At 42.1% G+C, this 13,647-nt stretch overlaps 1 protein-coding gene across 1 annotated transcript in view; it reads left to right on the top strand.

The window, feature by feature from the left end:
• Positions 1-13,647, top strand: part of RTTN (rotatin) — a 105,078-nt gene that overhangs the window by 24,712 nt on the left and 66,719 nt on the right. Inside the window, exons 12-19 of the mRNA XM_056854945.1 lie at positions 359-571; positions 1,343-1,455; positions 2,029-2,155; positions 2,871-2,996; positions 6,183-6,302; positions 7,896-8,032; positions 10,243-10,414; positions 12,095-12,194. Of these exons, the coding sequence (XP_056710923.1) occupies positions 359-571; positions 1,343-1,455; positions 2,029-2,155; positions 2,871-2,996; positions 6,183-6,302; positions 7,896-8,032; positions 10,243-10,414; positions 12,095-12,194 (1,108 nt within the window). The remainder of the gene's footprint in view (positions 1-358; positions 572-1,342; positions 1,456-2,028; positions 2,156-2,870; positions 2,997-6,182; positions 6,303-7,895; positions 8,033-10,242; positions 10,415-12,094; positions 12,195-13,647) is intronic.

Genomic DNA, 13,647 nt, shown 5'->3' with positions numbered 1-13,647 from the left:
CAACCCAGTTCACCAGATTAGCTTCTGCCACTCATGTGGAGGAGTGGGGAAGTCAAACCCGGTTCTCCCACCGTTTCTGAACTCTTTCAGGGCAATTCCACATGCCATGTTTTGTAAAAACTCTGAATTACGTAGTGCATCAATGACAACCCTGATTTGTTATTAGACTGTCTCATCCTATTGGATCATTTATTTGCTCTGAATCCTATACAAGTCTGCAAATCAAATTTTGACAGGGTTTTTGTCTTCGAAGGGAATTGTGTATTAAATAGCTGGCAAATTATCAAAAATTCAATAGCTCGTATTTGTATTGTCTTTACATACCTTTTGCCCATTATTTTCTATTTTCTTACTTTAGGCCAACTATGTTTTACCAGAAAGTTTACTGGCTGCTTTATTTGTGCTTTCTGTGGACATGCCTTTCTCTCTGGAATATCCAAGTATTCATGACTCAGTCACAGCCTATTTGGAGCAAATGAATTCTGAGAACTACAGTATTTATAAGCAAGCTTCAGAGGTTGCCTATTCAATTGAATGCACCTGTAACTTTATGCTGGATGTTGACAGAGAGGTAGGAAACATCTTCTAAGCCTGGTAACTCTGAGATGATTCAGCATTGAGTAGTTGTGGGCATAAACTTTGTAGTGTTTATACAGTTAGTGTGGACCGGTGTACCAGCTAGGACAATTTCTGTTTAAAGAATTCTTTCTCCAGCCCCGCCATGAAAACAATTGCAGTCCATCCATCGCTCTCCTTCCACCTTGTCTGAAAGATCCAAAATTGCAATTCAAAACAACTTCTGTGAGGCAGTAGTATACGTTAAATACCCGAGCACATTTTAAATGTATCAAGCGGTTTTAAGGTGACAGCTTGTCAAGACAGAAGCCATCTTAAAGGAAAATTCAAGTAAACTTTCATTTTATTGCACTCTGCTCTGCCGGTGTGAGCCAACCCCTCCTCAGACTGACAGGTACTTATCAAGGTCTTCTTAAAGGCCTCTTAATTAGCTCTCACTGTTCAGCTGTGAATCTGGTATGGGAGGGGGTATTCCTTGGAGGTCTCCCATCCAAGTACTTGCCAGGGTCAATCCTGAGATCTGATGCGATCAGGCTAGCCTGGGCTATCCAGGTCAGGGCCTCTCCATCATAGGTAATTTCAGTGGGACTTTTGGCAAGGCTGGTGAATGTGTGAGGATAACATTGGTGTTTATGATTAGGAGGCGTTTTACGTTGAGCATTTGTGTGGCTGAAACTATTCTTGGATTATGAACTGTTTAAGTAGGTTGTCTGTGTCACTCTTGTTGGTCTGGTCATACACTGGTTCTCTGTATTGGCTCTTTTAGGGAGAAAATAATATTTTTGGTTTACTGGAGCTGGCAGAACAAGCCCTTAAAAGTCTTCCGTATCATCAGTACTTTCCCCTACTCCAGACCTTTATAAAAATTTGCTCCAACGTGTAAGTATGATACTTTTCCTAACTTGAGAGAATACTTGCTTTAGATGAGAACCCCATGTTAGTGCTGAGGATGGTCAATGGGAGTCCAGTTGCTGCTTGTTGTCAGATGTTCTTCATCTTAGGTTTACCCAACTAAAATGTATACACGCACACACACAGACCCACCCTAACACTTCATTAGGAACAAACAATTCTGGGGTTTTTTTGTATAATGCCATCCACCGGACATGGTTTTATATAGTAGCACAAAGAAAACTCAGGTCCCTGCCTCTGGGAACTGGAAAATTAAACTTGGACAGAAGAGGAGACAACAGATGGGAGAATTGCTACAGGGGTCAGAATATTTCAGCCCAGTCCTAAGTATGTCTGTTAGGAAATAAGTACCACAAGTCTCAATGGACCATACTGCTTGGTAAGCAGTCTTGGAACTGAAATCATGAACAGTAATACAAGTTGCAACTAACTAAACAAAGGAGCAGATAACTGAATAAGTTATGAAAGCTTTAGCATCCCCAAGGGAATCTGTGTTTAAAGTAATGGTTCAGTCTTGTATTGAATTATTTCTGTTTGCAGATGGAAGTCTGCTCAAGCTAGCCCCTTCTTGCATTCTGAGAGTCAGAAGCTGCTCCTCCATCTGTTGTCCCATCCTCTGCTGAATATTAGAAGCAAAGCCTATAGCTGCTGCCTCGAAATGGTTAAGGTTAGTATTTAAAGTGGCCTCTGGCTTGTTAAGAATCAAAGAAATATTGGCGGTGTGTTCATTTCCTTTTGCATTTAATAATCTTACAGGAGAATAGTCTTTGAGAAAAGCTGCCTCAGTAGTGTTGGGCTGACATTCCTGGATTTGCTACATGAAATTAAGCATGTTCAGTTGTAAATTTTCCCCTTGTATTTGTAGCTGTTGGTCAAGAGGGGTATTTTAATGGACTGCATTCCTTCTTCTGTTGTTCCACTGAATCAGCTTGATTTGTATTTCCTAGGGAGGGCCGTGGCTCAGTGGTAGAGCATCTGCTCGGCATGCAGAAGGTCCCAGGTTCAATCCCCAGCATCTCCAGTTAAAAGGGACTAGGCAAGTAGGTGACGTGAAAGGCCTCTGCCTGAGACCCTGGAGAGCCGCTGCCGGTCTGAGTAGACAATACTGACTTTGATGGACCGAGGGTCTGATTCAGTATAAGGCAGCTTCATGTGTGGTTTTTGACTGGGACTAGGATTTATTTGATGACCTTGAGTCCGTCCACTTTTCTCATCTTTGCATACCTTGTTGAGTGAAGGACCCTTTTCACCCCATGAGCTCCTTGAAAGAAGTTTTGAGATATTAATAAACTGTCGTGCCTGATGTGCTCAATCCATGGATCATGAAGGCAGTACTGGTAACAAAACTGACTTGATAACATGAATATCTTTTTTTCCTCCAGGAATGCTTAGGTATTCATAATATTGCTAAGCCCCCATCTTCAGTTTGCCATGGAATACGTTTCTTGCTTCATCCTAGAGTTCTGTATGAAATCTGTAGTTTTGGCCTTCAAGACTCCCAACATGAGGTACAGGTTTTTGTGCATTATAATTCGGTTGACCTGTATGTTCAAAGGAATGATTTTCTTCAAAGATAGAATTGTTGCCTGGAATATAGGGAGAAGGCTATCAAGAAAGAGTTGTAACAACATTCTGATGGAACTACTATTTCACCAGCGGGAGAGCTTTGACACTCTTCTGCCCCCAGTGCTACTCAGGAGACTAAGACTGCAATCCGGTGTGTGTATGGGCGGGGGGAGCTGAATCTCCTAAGGAGCCAGTGAGACCCTGTGCTGGCGTAAGTGCCATTTTATCATGGGATAAAGTGTCAAACATGCCAGAATGGGGGAAAATATGCCGGCTTCCGGGAGCAATGGAGCTTCGCTAGCACCCATCACCAGTGCAGCCAGTCCGGGTACTAAATCCTGGAAGGGAACAGCCACGCCAGTGTGTGGGGGGGTGCTCTAGGGGCATTCCCAGGGGTGGAGCTGCCTTTGGGCAGCTTCCTAACTTCGTTTGCCCTGGGAACGCCCTCTTGAGTGGCGGTGGGGCTGTGCCACATTTTTTGGTGGCACAGCCTCACTATTTTCAATGGGACATTTCCCCCTATTTTTCCTTTTTAATTATTTTTCTGTGCAGCAGCAGGGAAGCCTTAGAGGAAGTGGCTCAGCTCCACCGCTTCCGGCCTCCACGGATCTATCCCCCTTTAGGAATGGGCTGCTCAGCCTCTTTCATACTGCCCTTATAATCTGAGCAGCTGGTTGCTAGTGGATTTTTTGTGTCATTTCAGACACAACCATTTTGGCTCCCTGCTGCTGATGGATTTTTAAAAACTTTTCAGACAAAGCCGCTTGTGTCTCATTGGCATTCTGGGGCCCAGCCTTTTTTTATTAAACTACTTTTTTCCATTTTCAGTTCTTCCTCGTGCTTCTGAATCACTACTTTGCGCTGTTTAAAATGTCTGGAGCGCTTCTGAAGAACCGCTCCCCCCTTTTTTCACAGCATGTTCTTTCTCGGCCTTTTTAAAAAAACGTTTTAAGATTAGTGCTATAACTCTATCAATGTTCAGGGCTGAATTGGCCATATAAACAGTATCATTAAAGAAAGTAAGCTATAACTGTATAGCACCATAGCAATCCAGTGCATCCAAATGGTGGTGATATAGCAATTCAACGCTGTATCACCACCATTCAGATGCACTGGATTGCTGTGGTGCTATAGCACTAATCTTAGAACGTTTTTTTAAAAAGCTGAAAAAGCTGATTTTTTTTTTATGCCGAAAAATAATGTGCTGTGAAAAAAGGCAGGGGAAAAAGCGTGGTGCTTTTTGAAATGGCCAAAGCGTTTTAGAGATGGCTCATTAACAGGTTGAATTTGTTGGGAATTAGTCTGCGAGTTTTGTCTCTGCCAGGATTATAAAAAGGGTTGAATATTTATGTTTTGTTTACATGGTCTCGGGATTGTGCTAGCCACTTGGCAAGTGTTGATTGGTCAGATCAAGAACTATTGGTCATGTGATGTTCAGGCGCATTCCAGGAAGCTGTAGTTAAGGTGCCATTTATGTTAAGACTTCGCTTCAATTCTTCTTTCTCACGTTATGAGCCAAAATAGGCAACAAGAATAGAAAATGTTAGCCATATTATTTACTATGTTTCAAACCTCAAAGCCTGTTAGCCATATGCCAGCAAAAGTTAGAAAAATGAGACGTAGTTAGGAGTTATTTTCTATCCCAAGTTTAAGTCAAGGTAAAGGTCCCCTGTGCAAGCACTGGGTCATTCCTGACCCATGGGGTGATGTCACAACCCGACATTTCCTAGGCAGATTTTGTTTACGGGGTGGTTTGCCAGTGCCTTCCCCAGTCATCTTCCCTTTAACCCCAGCAAGCTGGGTACTGATTTCACCGACCTTGGAAGGATGGAAGGCTGAGTCAACCTTGAGCCGGCTACCTGAAACCGACTTCCGTTGGGATCGAACTCAGGTCGTGAGCTTTCGACTGCAATACTGCAGTTTACCACTCTGTGCCACGGGGCTCTTAAAATCCCAAGTTTACCCTCCCTTTAATATAGTAAACATATATTTTGTGAAGGAAAGCAACGTGTCTTGTATTTTGTGTGTGTGTTTAATCTATGATCCACAAGATCACGATTTATCGCAATCAGTCTCAGCAAAAATAAGCTGTATGGAATGCCCATCCCTGTATCTCTTTACTTGGAATTGGGCCAACAATGGATAACATCCGGTTTAGAAAGTAATCCGAAAGGGGCCTAAGATAGAGGAAGGGGCCTGACAAGAGGTTCTGCCTTTGTTTTTCTTTAGGCCTGCATTTGGGCGGTTTAAGGGAGAGTAGTAAAGATGAAAAGAGTCCCTGAAACACTAATTCGGGCCAATATGTGTGTGCCTTTTACTCTGCTAGAGACTGTCTGAAAACAGCTTGTCTTTGAACATTGTTGCATGCTGTTTGTGACAAGCAGAAAACCAGGTTTATTCATTTAGGGACTTGTGCAGTAGTAGAGACTATATAGAGACAACGGGAAATTAGTGGTAATGATGGAAAGAAACTGGAAAGTTTCTGTTTACCCCTGAGCTGCTTGCCTTGAAACATTTGCTAGCCACATAAACTTTCTATCTAAATTACGAAAAAGGAGTCAGGAAAGAATTGCTGACTGCCATTTAAGTACCTTTTTTGTTTCTTAGCCTTCAGCAGAAGTTTCTAAACCCTTTTGAAACTTATTTTCAATCTTGAGTAGTAGAAACCTCAAAGCTGAGATTTCTTAGGGGGTCAACTCTGTTCTCAGCAAGAAACTTGCAACATGAAAACACAGAAATATGGCAGTTCTGCTCAAACATATTCCTATAATGCTCCCATTGCTCTGTGGGGAGCAAGCAAAGACAGCCTTCTACCTCTGCTATTTTCTCCTCACCTTGCATGATGTGAGTTTATTACCTAAATCTTTTCAGTGGGGCGGGAGGGGAGGCTAGGTTTGTCCGTCCTTGTCACTCCTGTACCATATGCAATTCTTGCATTCTAGTCGAAGACTATTTGTTGCAAACAGGCAGGAGGCTCATTACAGTATTTCACCGTAGCCATTGTTTTCTTTTAAAGCCCAAGAACTATTTTGTGCGCCGTCCTGAGGCACAGCCTAATTTCTGTTTCTGACATCAACAAATTGGTTTGGCTGCTCTTTATTGCTCTCTCTTACCTTCTCTCGTTAAAGCAGGTGTCCTCGGCTGCCACACTGATGCTGATGTATCTTCTTCAGGGCCAGTTCATGATGGCACCAATGACCTGGAACAAGTTTATTGAGGCCCTCTATCCCGTTGTTCCAATTCTTCAGGTAATCTCAGGTTTTCGAAGCACAGTTTATCTTGAAGTCCACTTAATTGCTTTGCCAATAGGTGCCTCCCTGACATTCCACAATGGGGGGGGGGGGAAATATATGAACATGGTAGCCAAGCAGATAAGGGGGGGAAAGTAATCAATGTACCTCTTTGCAGGTGTTATGGGTGAATCCTGGAGAGCTACGTAGGTTGGGTTTCTTAAAATGGGAAACGCCACAGATGGATTTTTTCCCCCTAAACGATTTGTCATTCGTATTCTTCCTAATCATTCTGAATTCTTGCTGATGAAGACTAATGGCCCTAAGAGTGTGCAACTGTCCTCAACGAGAGCCAGGGCCTTTTCAGCGCCGGCCTGGTGGGATGCTCTGTTTTGTGACATCAGGGCCCTGCGGGACCTTAAAGAGTTCTGCAGGGCCTTCAGGACAGAGCTTTTCCGCCAGGCCTACAGTTGAGGACAGCTGTGGGTATCATTCTTTGCTGGCCTTCCTATCCCCCCCCCTTGTTCTATGTTGCTCTCATTGTTGTGGGGGGCAACCTACTGCTTATTTTGGGCACTGTGGGTCAAATTAAGCGCCCTCTGGAGTTTTTAAGGGATTTTAATTGGGTTTTATTGTTTAATTTCAGAATTATTACTTACATTGTTAATGTTTGATATGTTGATGATGTTCCCTGCCCTGAGCCTGGTCTTGGCCGGGGAGGGTGGGTTATAAATTGAACAAACAATCAAATAAATAAATAACGGGTGGAGTCATGATTTTCTTGTGTCTCTTGAAGTTTCTTGACAGTTGAATCTGCTTTGGAGTCATTGCTTAAATAACATCCACATAAGTTTCCCCAATGCCTTACAGCTATGATAATATCAGAGAGAGTTTATAATAGTTTTGAGCTGAAACAAGTTTTGTAGTATGTTGTCGCTCCGTGACACATATCCCTTCCCCAGTTATTGGTGGGTTGTGCATCCTCTTGCTGAAGTGTGTAAAATTGCAAAGTGGGCAAGTGTTACGGTGTGCGGTTGGGAATGTGTTCCTATTTAGACTTGTTCGCTGTTGTTGATACAGTCAGCTTAGTTGGGACGGAAGGTGGATAGGGGTATGCATCCCAAATGTACATCTCATTGGAACAAAAGCTATGCAGATATATAAATACAACGTCCAAATATGGATGTTCTCTCTGTTGCCTTAAATGGGCTATATCTCCCAGGTGTTTCCCAATGGGTCTTGCACAAGTAGAATTCTTTTGGCCGAAGCTTTTACTTCACTGCGCTGGCAGTCTATGGAGTTGCTGGCTCAGTCTGGCCCGTTAGGAAGTGTTAGATCAAGCTTTGAATAGGCATGAAAGCAATTTTTTAAAATAAAATGTTCATACCCTTTCGGAATGACAATCTGTAGTGAAAACAGATTACCACAAAAATTCAATGTGGCGCTAGTTGATAGTGGTGACAGTATATTTGTTTTGGCAGACCATAGACTGCCTATGATTTACTGGTTGGTAATCACTGTGGTAGAATTACATCTACTGTTGTTCAGGAAACGTTAACACCTAGCATGCATCTCCATGACATAGTTTTTGTAAATTTGTTAATATATCAGGGTTATGCAGACACAGAAGAACCTCTGGGTAATTGCATCCTTGCACTGAGTGAAACAAATGATGCAAATGAAGGGATTCTCCCAAGAACTACTCGGCTTAGGGCTGCCCTGCGTCTTCTGTTCTCAAAGAAGCCACTGTGAGTAAACATCAGATAACTCATTGTGTAGGAGAGGTTGTTATCTTTTAGAAATGTCTTGGCCAGCACGTTGAAGAGAGTTCTAAATACAAAGTATTTTGTCTTCTAATAGAGGTGCCAACTGTAGGGTAATACAACACCCCTCCCATAAACATTTACAGAATCAAGTAGCACTCTTAAGATTCTGAGAACATATGAAACTGGATATGGGGGGCCATAGCCAACGTAGCTGTGACTCGAGCATTGGTTGACAAACTTTGTGTTGGGACCCAAAAGTGGGCTTTGGCTGTCTCCCAAGTGGGTTGCAAGGCAGCGAAAAAAGACAATAAACCGGGTGTAGGAAAATCTCTGGAAAGTGTGACTGCATAAGAAGAACATAAGAAAGGCCCTGCTGGATCAGACCAAGGCCCATCGAGTCCAGCAGTCTGTTCACACAGTGGCCAACCAGGTGCCCCTAGGAAGCCACTAACAAGACAAGTGCAGCAACACCATCCTGCCTGTGCTCCACCGCACCCAAAATAATAGGCATGCTCCTCTGATACTAGAGATAATAGGTATGCAGCATGACTAATATCCATTCTAACTAACAGCCATAAATACCCCTCTCCTCCATGAATATGTCCACTCCCCTCTTAAAGCCCTCCAAGCTGGCAGCCATCACCACATCCTGGGGCACCACAATTTAACTATGCGTTGTTTGAAAAAATACTTCCTTTTATCTGTTTTGAATCTCTCACCCTCCAGCTTTAGCAGATGACTCTGTGTTCTAGTATTATGGGAGAGGGAGAAAAACTTTTCCCTGTCCACTCTCTCCAAACCATGCATACCGTATATACCTGTGTATAAGCTGACCCGCATATAAGCCAAGGTGCCTAATTTCTCTCCAAAAATAGGGAAAAATTAGGCACCCGAGTATAAGCCGAGGGTCGGCTTATAACCCCTCCCCCCGCAGCAGGCTTACCTTTTCCAGGTGCGCAGGCAGGCAGCGCCCCCCCCCCCCCCGCGGCCCAGGAGGCCCCTCAGGCCGCTCCTAGGCCGCTCCAGGCCCAGCGAAGGCGGCGGCGGGGGCCCCCCGCTGCCCAGGAAGTGCTCCTGGTCGGGGGGAGCCGGGCGTGCCTGGCAGCGGTGGAGGCGGTGGAGGCGCGGCCTTCCCGGGCCTGCAGGAGGCTCTTCCAGGCCGGGGGGAGCCGGGCGTGCCCGGCGACGGAGGCGCGGGCTTCCCGCAGCCGCAGGAGGCCCCCACATTGATTCCTACTCTCTGCTTCCTATTTTTCAGCCAGCTCTCAATCCATAAGAGGACTTGTCCTTTTATCTCGTGACTATGAAGTTTGCTTAGCAGTCTTTGGTGGGGGACTTTGTCAAAAGCTTTTTGGAAATCCAAATACACAATATCCACAGGCTGCAAATCTGGAGTGGCTTCTGCATGATTTGTGAAATGGCTGGGAAATTGTCTGTTGCTCAGGCTATAAATGTGAGATACTTGATACGAAAAGTAAATCATAAATTGGTTCGGTGTTAACTGGAATGAGATTCCTGCATTTGATGCTGGAAGGGGGAAAGCAGTGTGGAGTTTAGATTGCAGTTGCAGCCTAAAAAGGTACAGCAAGCTTAGAAGTGGGTCCCATTTCAAAGAGTTTGAGAACCAAAAGGACTATACTTGATGAAGATTGATAGGCTAACAAGGAGTAACATCTGGGAAACAGGAATAAAAGAGCAGTGAAAGAGGTTAACTGTGCACAGGAGACTGGAGCTACAAATTAGGAACTTAAGTTGGAAGGATAAGGGCAACTTGTGTGCTACATCAGCAATAAAATTACTTAGTGTAATTTTATTAACATTCTGTGGTATTTGTAGGTAGGGACTAGGTGATTTTTCAGACTCGCTTGTTCAGGTGGAATTTCTTCAAAGAATCTTACTTTAGCCGGCTATTATGTGACATGAATTGATTGGTAGTTTTGGACAAGTCGTCTTCCTTTTGACCCAGGTTCCAATCCTTCAATAGGAAGGATTTATTATAATCCTGTGTAAGACGCTGGGAAGCTAAAGCAGACATGTTTTTTTTTTTAAAAAAGCTAGCAGAATGCTAAAACAAGTTGTTTTACACAGAAGAGGTAGGTTATGTAAAGTGCATTTGGTTTTGTGTGTATGTAAAAACTGCATTAAAGGGCAGGCACTGTTTCCATAATAAAGCTGGCACCTTGCTTCCTCAGGGTTCGTTCCATGGCACTAAAACACCTCATGTTCCATCTTACGGTTGAAGAAGGGGCTAACCAGAAGCGTCCACTGTTGAATGGTGGTGTCCTCTCCAGTGTTCCCAATCTATTTATTGTGGAAAAACCTATTCAGCTGAAGTTGGATGAAGCTAAAGAGTCAGTGTTCAAGGTGAACAAAAGTATTTGCACTATGTAAACAGGAGTAGAGTTGATGGCGCTACTCCAACTTTAACTGAAGATAACTGTTGAAAATATTATGCACACATTTTCAGTTGGAGTCTGTTACGAATTTATGAGGGATAAATTGCCCAATGTATTTTGACTAAATATACTTAAGGCCCAATATGATCCTGTAGAAAGACTGTAGGTCTTGCTTGCAGATACTGCATTTAAATTTGTCAGTTGTGGACTTGCATAAGTAGCCTTGAAGAAGTTGGTTTTTAATGCTGAATGGCTGAATCTAGCTGAATACGAAGTCAGTTATGATGGATCTCTTCTTGTTTTATTTGGTTTTTTCCCCACACCAACCACCACTATCACTCCTGAGACTTCTGGACTGTCTCTTGTTTTTTTCTGTCCTGCACTTAAGATGGTTGGGGGATCCACCAAAAAACCCTCTTTATATAAGTTAGAACATGGCACAAAAGAGGCTTAATGAAATGAAAACTCCAAACTGTTTTATTTGTCTTTGGGGGGTGGGGGGAAGGTAAAGTTAGATTTGCAGGGAACTTTCAGAAAATAAACTTGGTAGATAACAAAACAACATGAATGAGGAAACAGGATATTTACAAACAATAGATATTTTGAAATCAGGATGTATCTGGTGTATTTCACAGATAGGTGTTGATACTTTTGTAATATACTGAGATACAGAACCCTTGGCAGTCACTGTTCAGTTGAACCAGATCTAAGCTCCTTTTGGAGCTAGGAATAAGATGCACAATTTTTCCAGTTTTCTTCCTTAAAACCCGTTAGGGATCACCCCCCCTTTACTTAGGAGCTATTTCCCTTAAGGAAGGATGCTTAATTCACTTCTCACACACAGGATCCTTCTTGATCGTCCACAACTGTGTTCCTTTCACGCCAGCTGCCAGCCTCAACTGCCAGCTTCAACAGTCAATTTTTAATGGACTCTCTCAACTGCCAACTTTAGAATTCTCAGGGTTTTTTTACCTTTTCGAACCTCCTGTCACTCAAGGTGCCGTGACCAGGACAACTCATCATTATGCAGCTGTCTGTCTTGCCAGTTAACCAGTTTTAGAAGAACCCAACAATAGTAAAGCTTAGGAAGACTAGTGTAGGTAAAATATGAGCAGATCTTTCACGGTAGTGATGATTCCTATAACATGGCACTGTCTACCATGAAGATCAGGAAATATTGAACAGACTTTCTGCATCTGTTTTCCACAGATTCCTTTTATGAAAGTAACTGATCTGTCCACATGTGATTTTTACAGTAACCTAGTTAACATACTGACTCTGTTTGCTTATTTGCACAGCACTGTAGTTTTTTACTCTTGCATGACTAGAGCTGCATGGTTAGAATGTTTTTATTCCTTTATTTCACTTGGACATTACGAGTTGCTTTTTAACTATGAGGGAACGTCAAAAGCAGTCTGCACATTGTTGGTGATGGTGATTTGTGTTCAGGAGAGAAGGGACGCTTAAGAGGCTTCAGTCACTTGATCATTCTTCAACGTGCCTGATCAGCTTTATTTTATATACTAAAAATAAGAAATTCTTTATGTTGACCTATCCATTTTTTGGCAAGTAAGAGTAGACTGCCTTTAATTTTAAATGAGCTATATTTATTTTCCTTTTTGATAAATAATACTGTTTTATTTTTTAGGCCGAGACTATTGAAAAGCTGTATGATATTTTTATCTCGGGTACTATTGATCTGGCTTTGAGAAAGTCTGCTGCTGAACAGTTAGCTGTGATTATGCAAGGTAAGATGGTTTGAACATATTTACCGACAGGTCAGTGAAATGGTTTCTGTTCAGTAGTAATCTTGATGATAATGTCCAGTTAAAGTGGTGGCCTGTATCGCTCGTTTTTAGAAATGATCTGAATCATTTTCTAAATTTTTCCATGGATGACACAGTTCGATGAAGTTTTCATTGGTGTTTCACAAGCTTTCGCATTGATGCAGAGGATTGCGCTGGAACTGACCTGTGCATCTGGATCCTATGCATATTTACTCAGAAGTAAATTGTTAGACTTACTCCATAGTAAGTAATGCACAGGATTTCAGCATCAGTAATTTGACAATTTAGTTTTTATGTTTGTCTTGACATGACGTTTACCGCTGTAGGGAAGCAGCATGGTTCTGGTTCTGTCTCTTCTATTTTCTCTGCCACATGTTAATTTTTAAACAATTATTGTTATGATCCCTTTTTTTTTTACTTTTTATAATTTTTTATTAAGTTTTATAGGGTACAGGAATAGGAAAAAAGATGGGGAAAAGGGGGAAAGGATAGGTTTCTGTGTCCAAATTTTATCAATACCCTAAAAATATATATCTCAGAAATCAATTCAGCTTAAAATACACCCTATAATTATTTGACGATATAGTGTCTAGTAGTAATTTAAATGTCCTCTATTAGAGGTTAAGTCTAAATACGTCAGTTGCTTATTTTATACATCAAATTAATATACTAATTCCAGTTAACAAGGTTCTTTGTTGAATCGTATTTATCATACAGTGGTTGCCATTTGCACCTGAAGTCATCTAATGATTGTTTTTTTAACAAACAAGTTAATTTCAACATTGAGACAAAGTCAAACAGTTTGTAAATCCACTCACTCACTGTTAGGATCCTAGGGTTTTTCTAGTATGTAGCATACAAAATTCTGGCCCCAGCAGTTGCATATTGAAAGAGTTCTCTTTGAATTGGACTCACTTGTGATCCCATTTTATACAGCATAAGTAAAGGCCACCGGCCGTGTAACAGATTTAAACATACAAATGTACTTGTCTTTCATTGATAATCTTAGATTAAGTGGAAAAGCCTTACGATTAGATTATAATTTTGTAAGGGTGCATGTTGCAGTAGCTCAAAATTTTTGTGGAGCATGCTTTATAGCTTTTGAAATTTGACTGGCATATTTCTACATATCCCTCATTTTTGGCTGTTAAGTACTGTATGGCTCACTTGATAAAAATATGCAGTATGATAAAAGTTTTATTGTGTCCTTCCTCCAGAGAGCTTAAGGTGTCGTTCATCATTCTCTCCTTAACTTTATCCTTACAGCCCCCCTGTGAGGTAGATTATGCAGACATGATTGGTCCCAGGTCATGGCAGACCTGGGTTTCCCAGATCCTAGTCACATTCCAACTACTACACCACACTGGCTCCTGTAAGAGTATTGTTTTGGTCTGTAGAACTGGAACAATATGTG

The sequence above is a fragment of the Euleptes europaea genome, chromosome 8 (genome assembly GCF_029931775.1).
Source record: "Euleptes europaea isolate rEulEur1 chromosome 8, rEulEur1.hap1, whole genome shotgun sequence".
NCBI lineage: Eukaryota > Metazoa > Chordata > Lepidosauria > Squamata > Sphaerodactylidae > Euleptes > Euleptes europaea.
The sequence above is the reverse complement of the archived record's forward strand: the minus strand, read 5'-3'. Positions and strand labels throughout refer to the sequence as shown.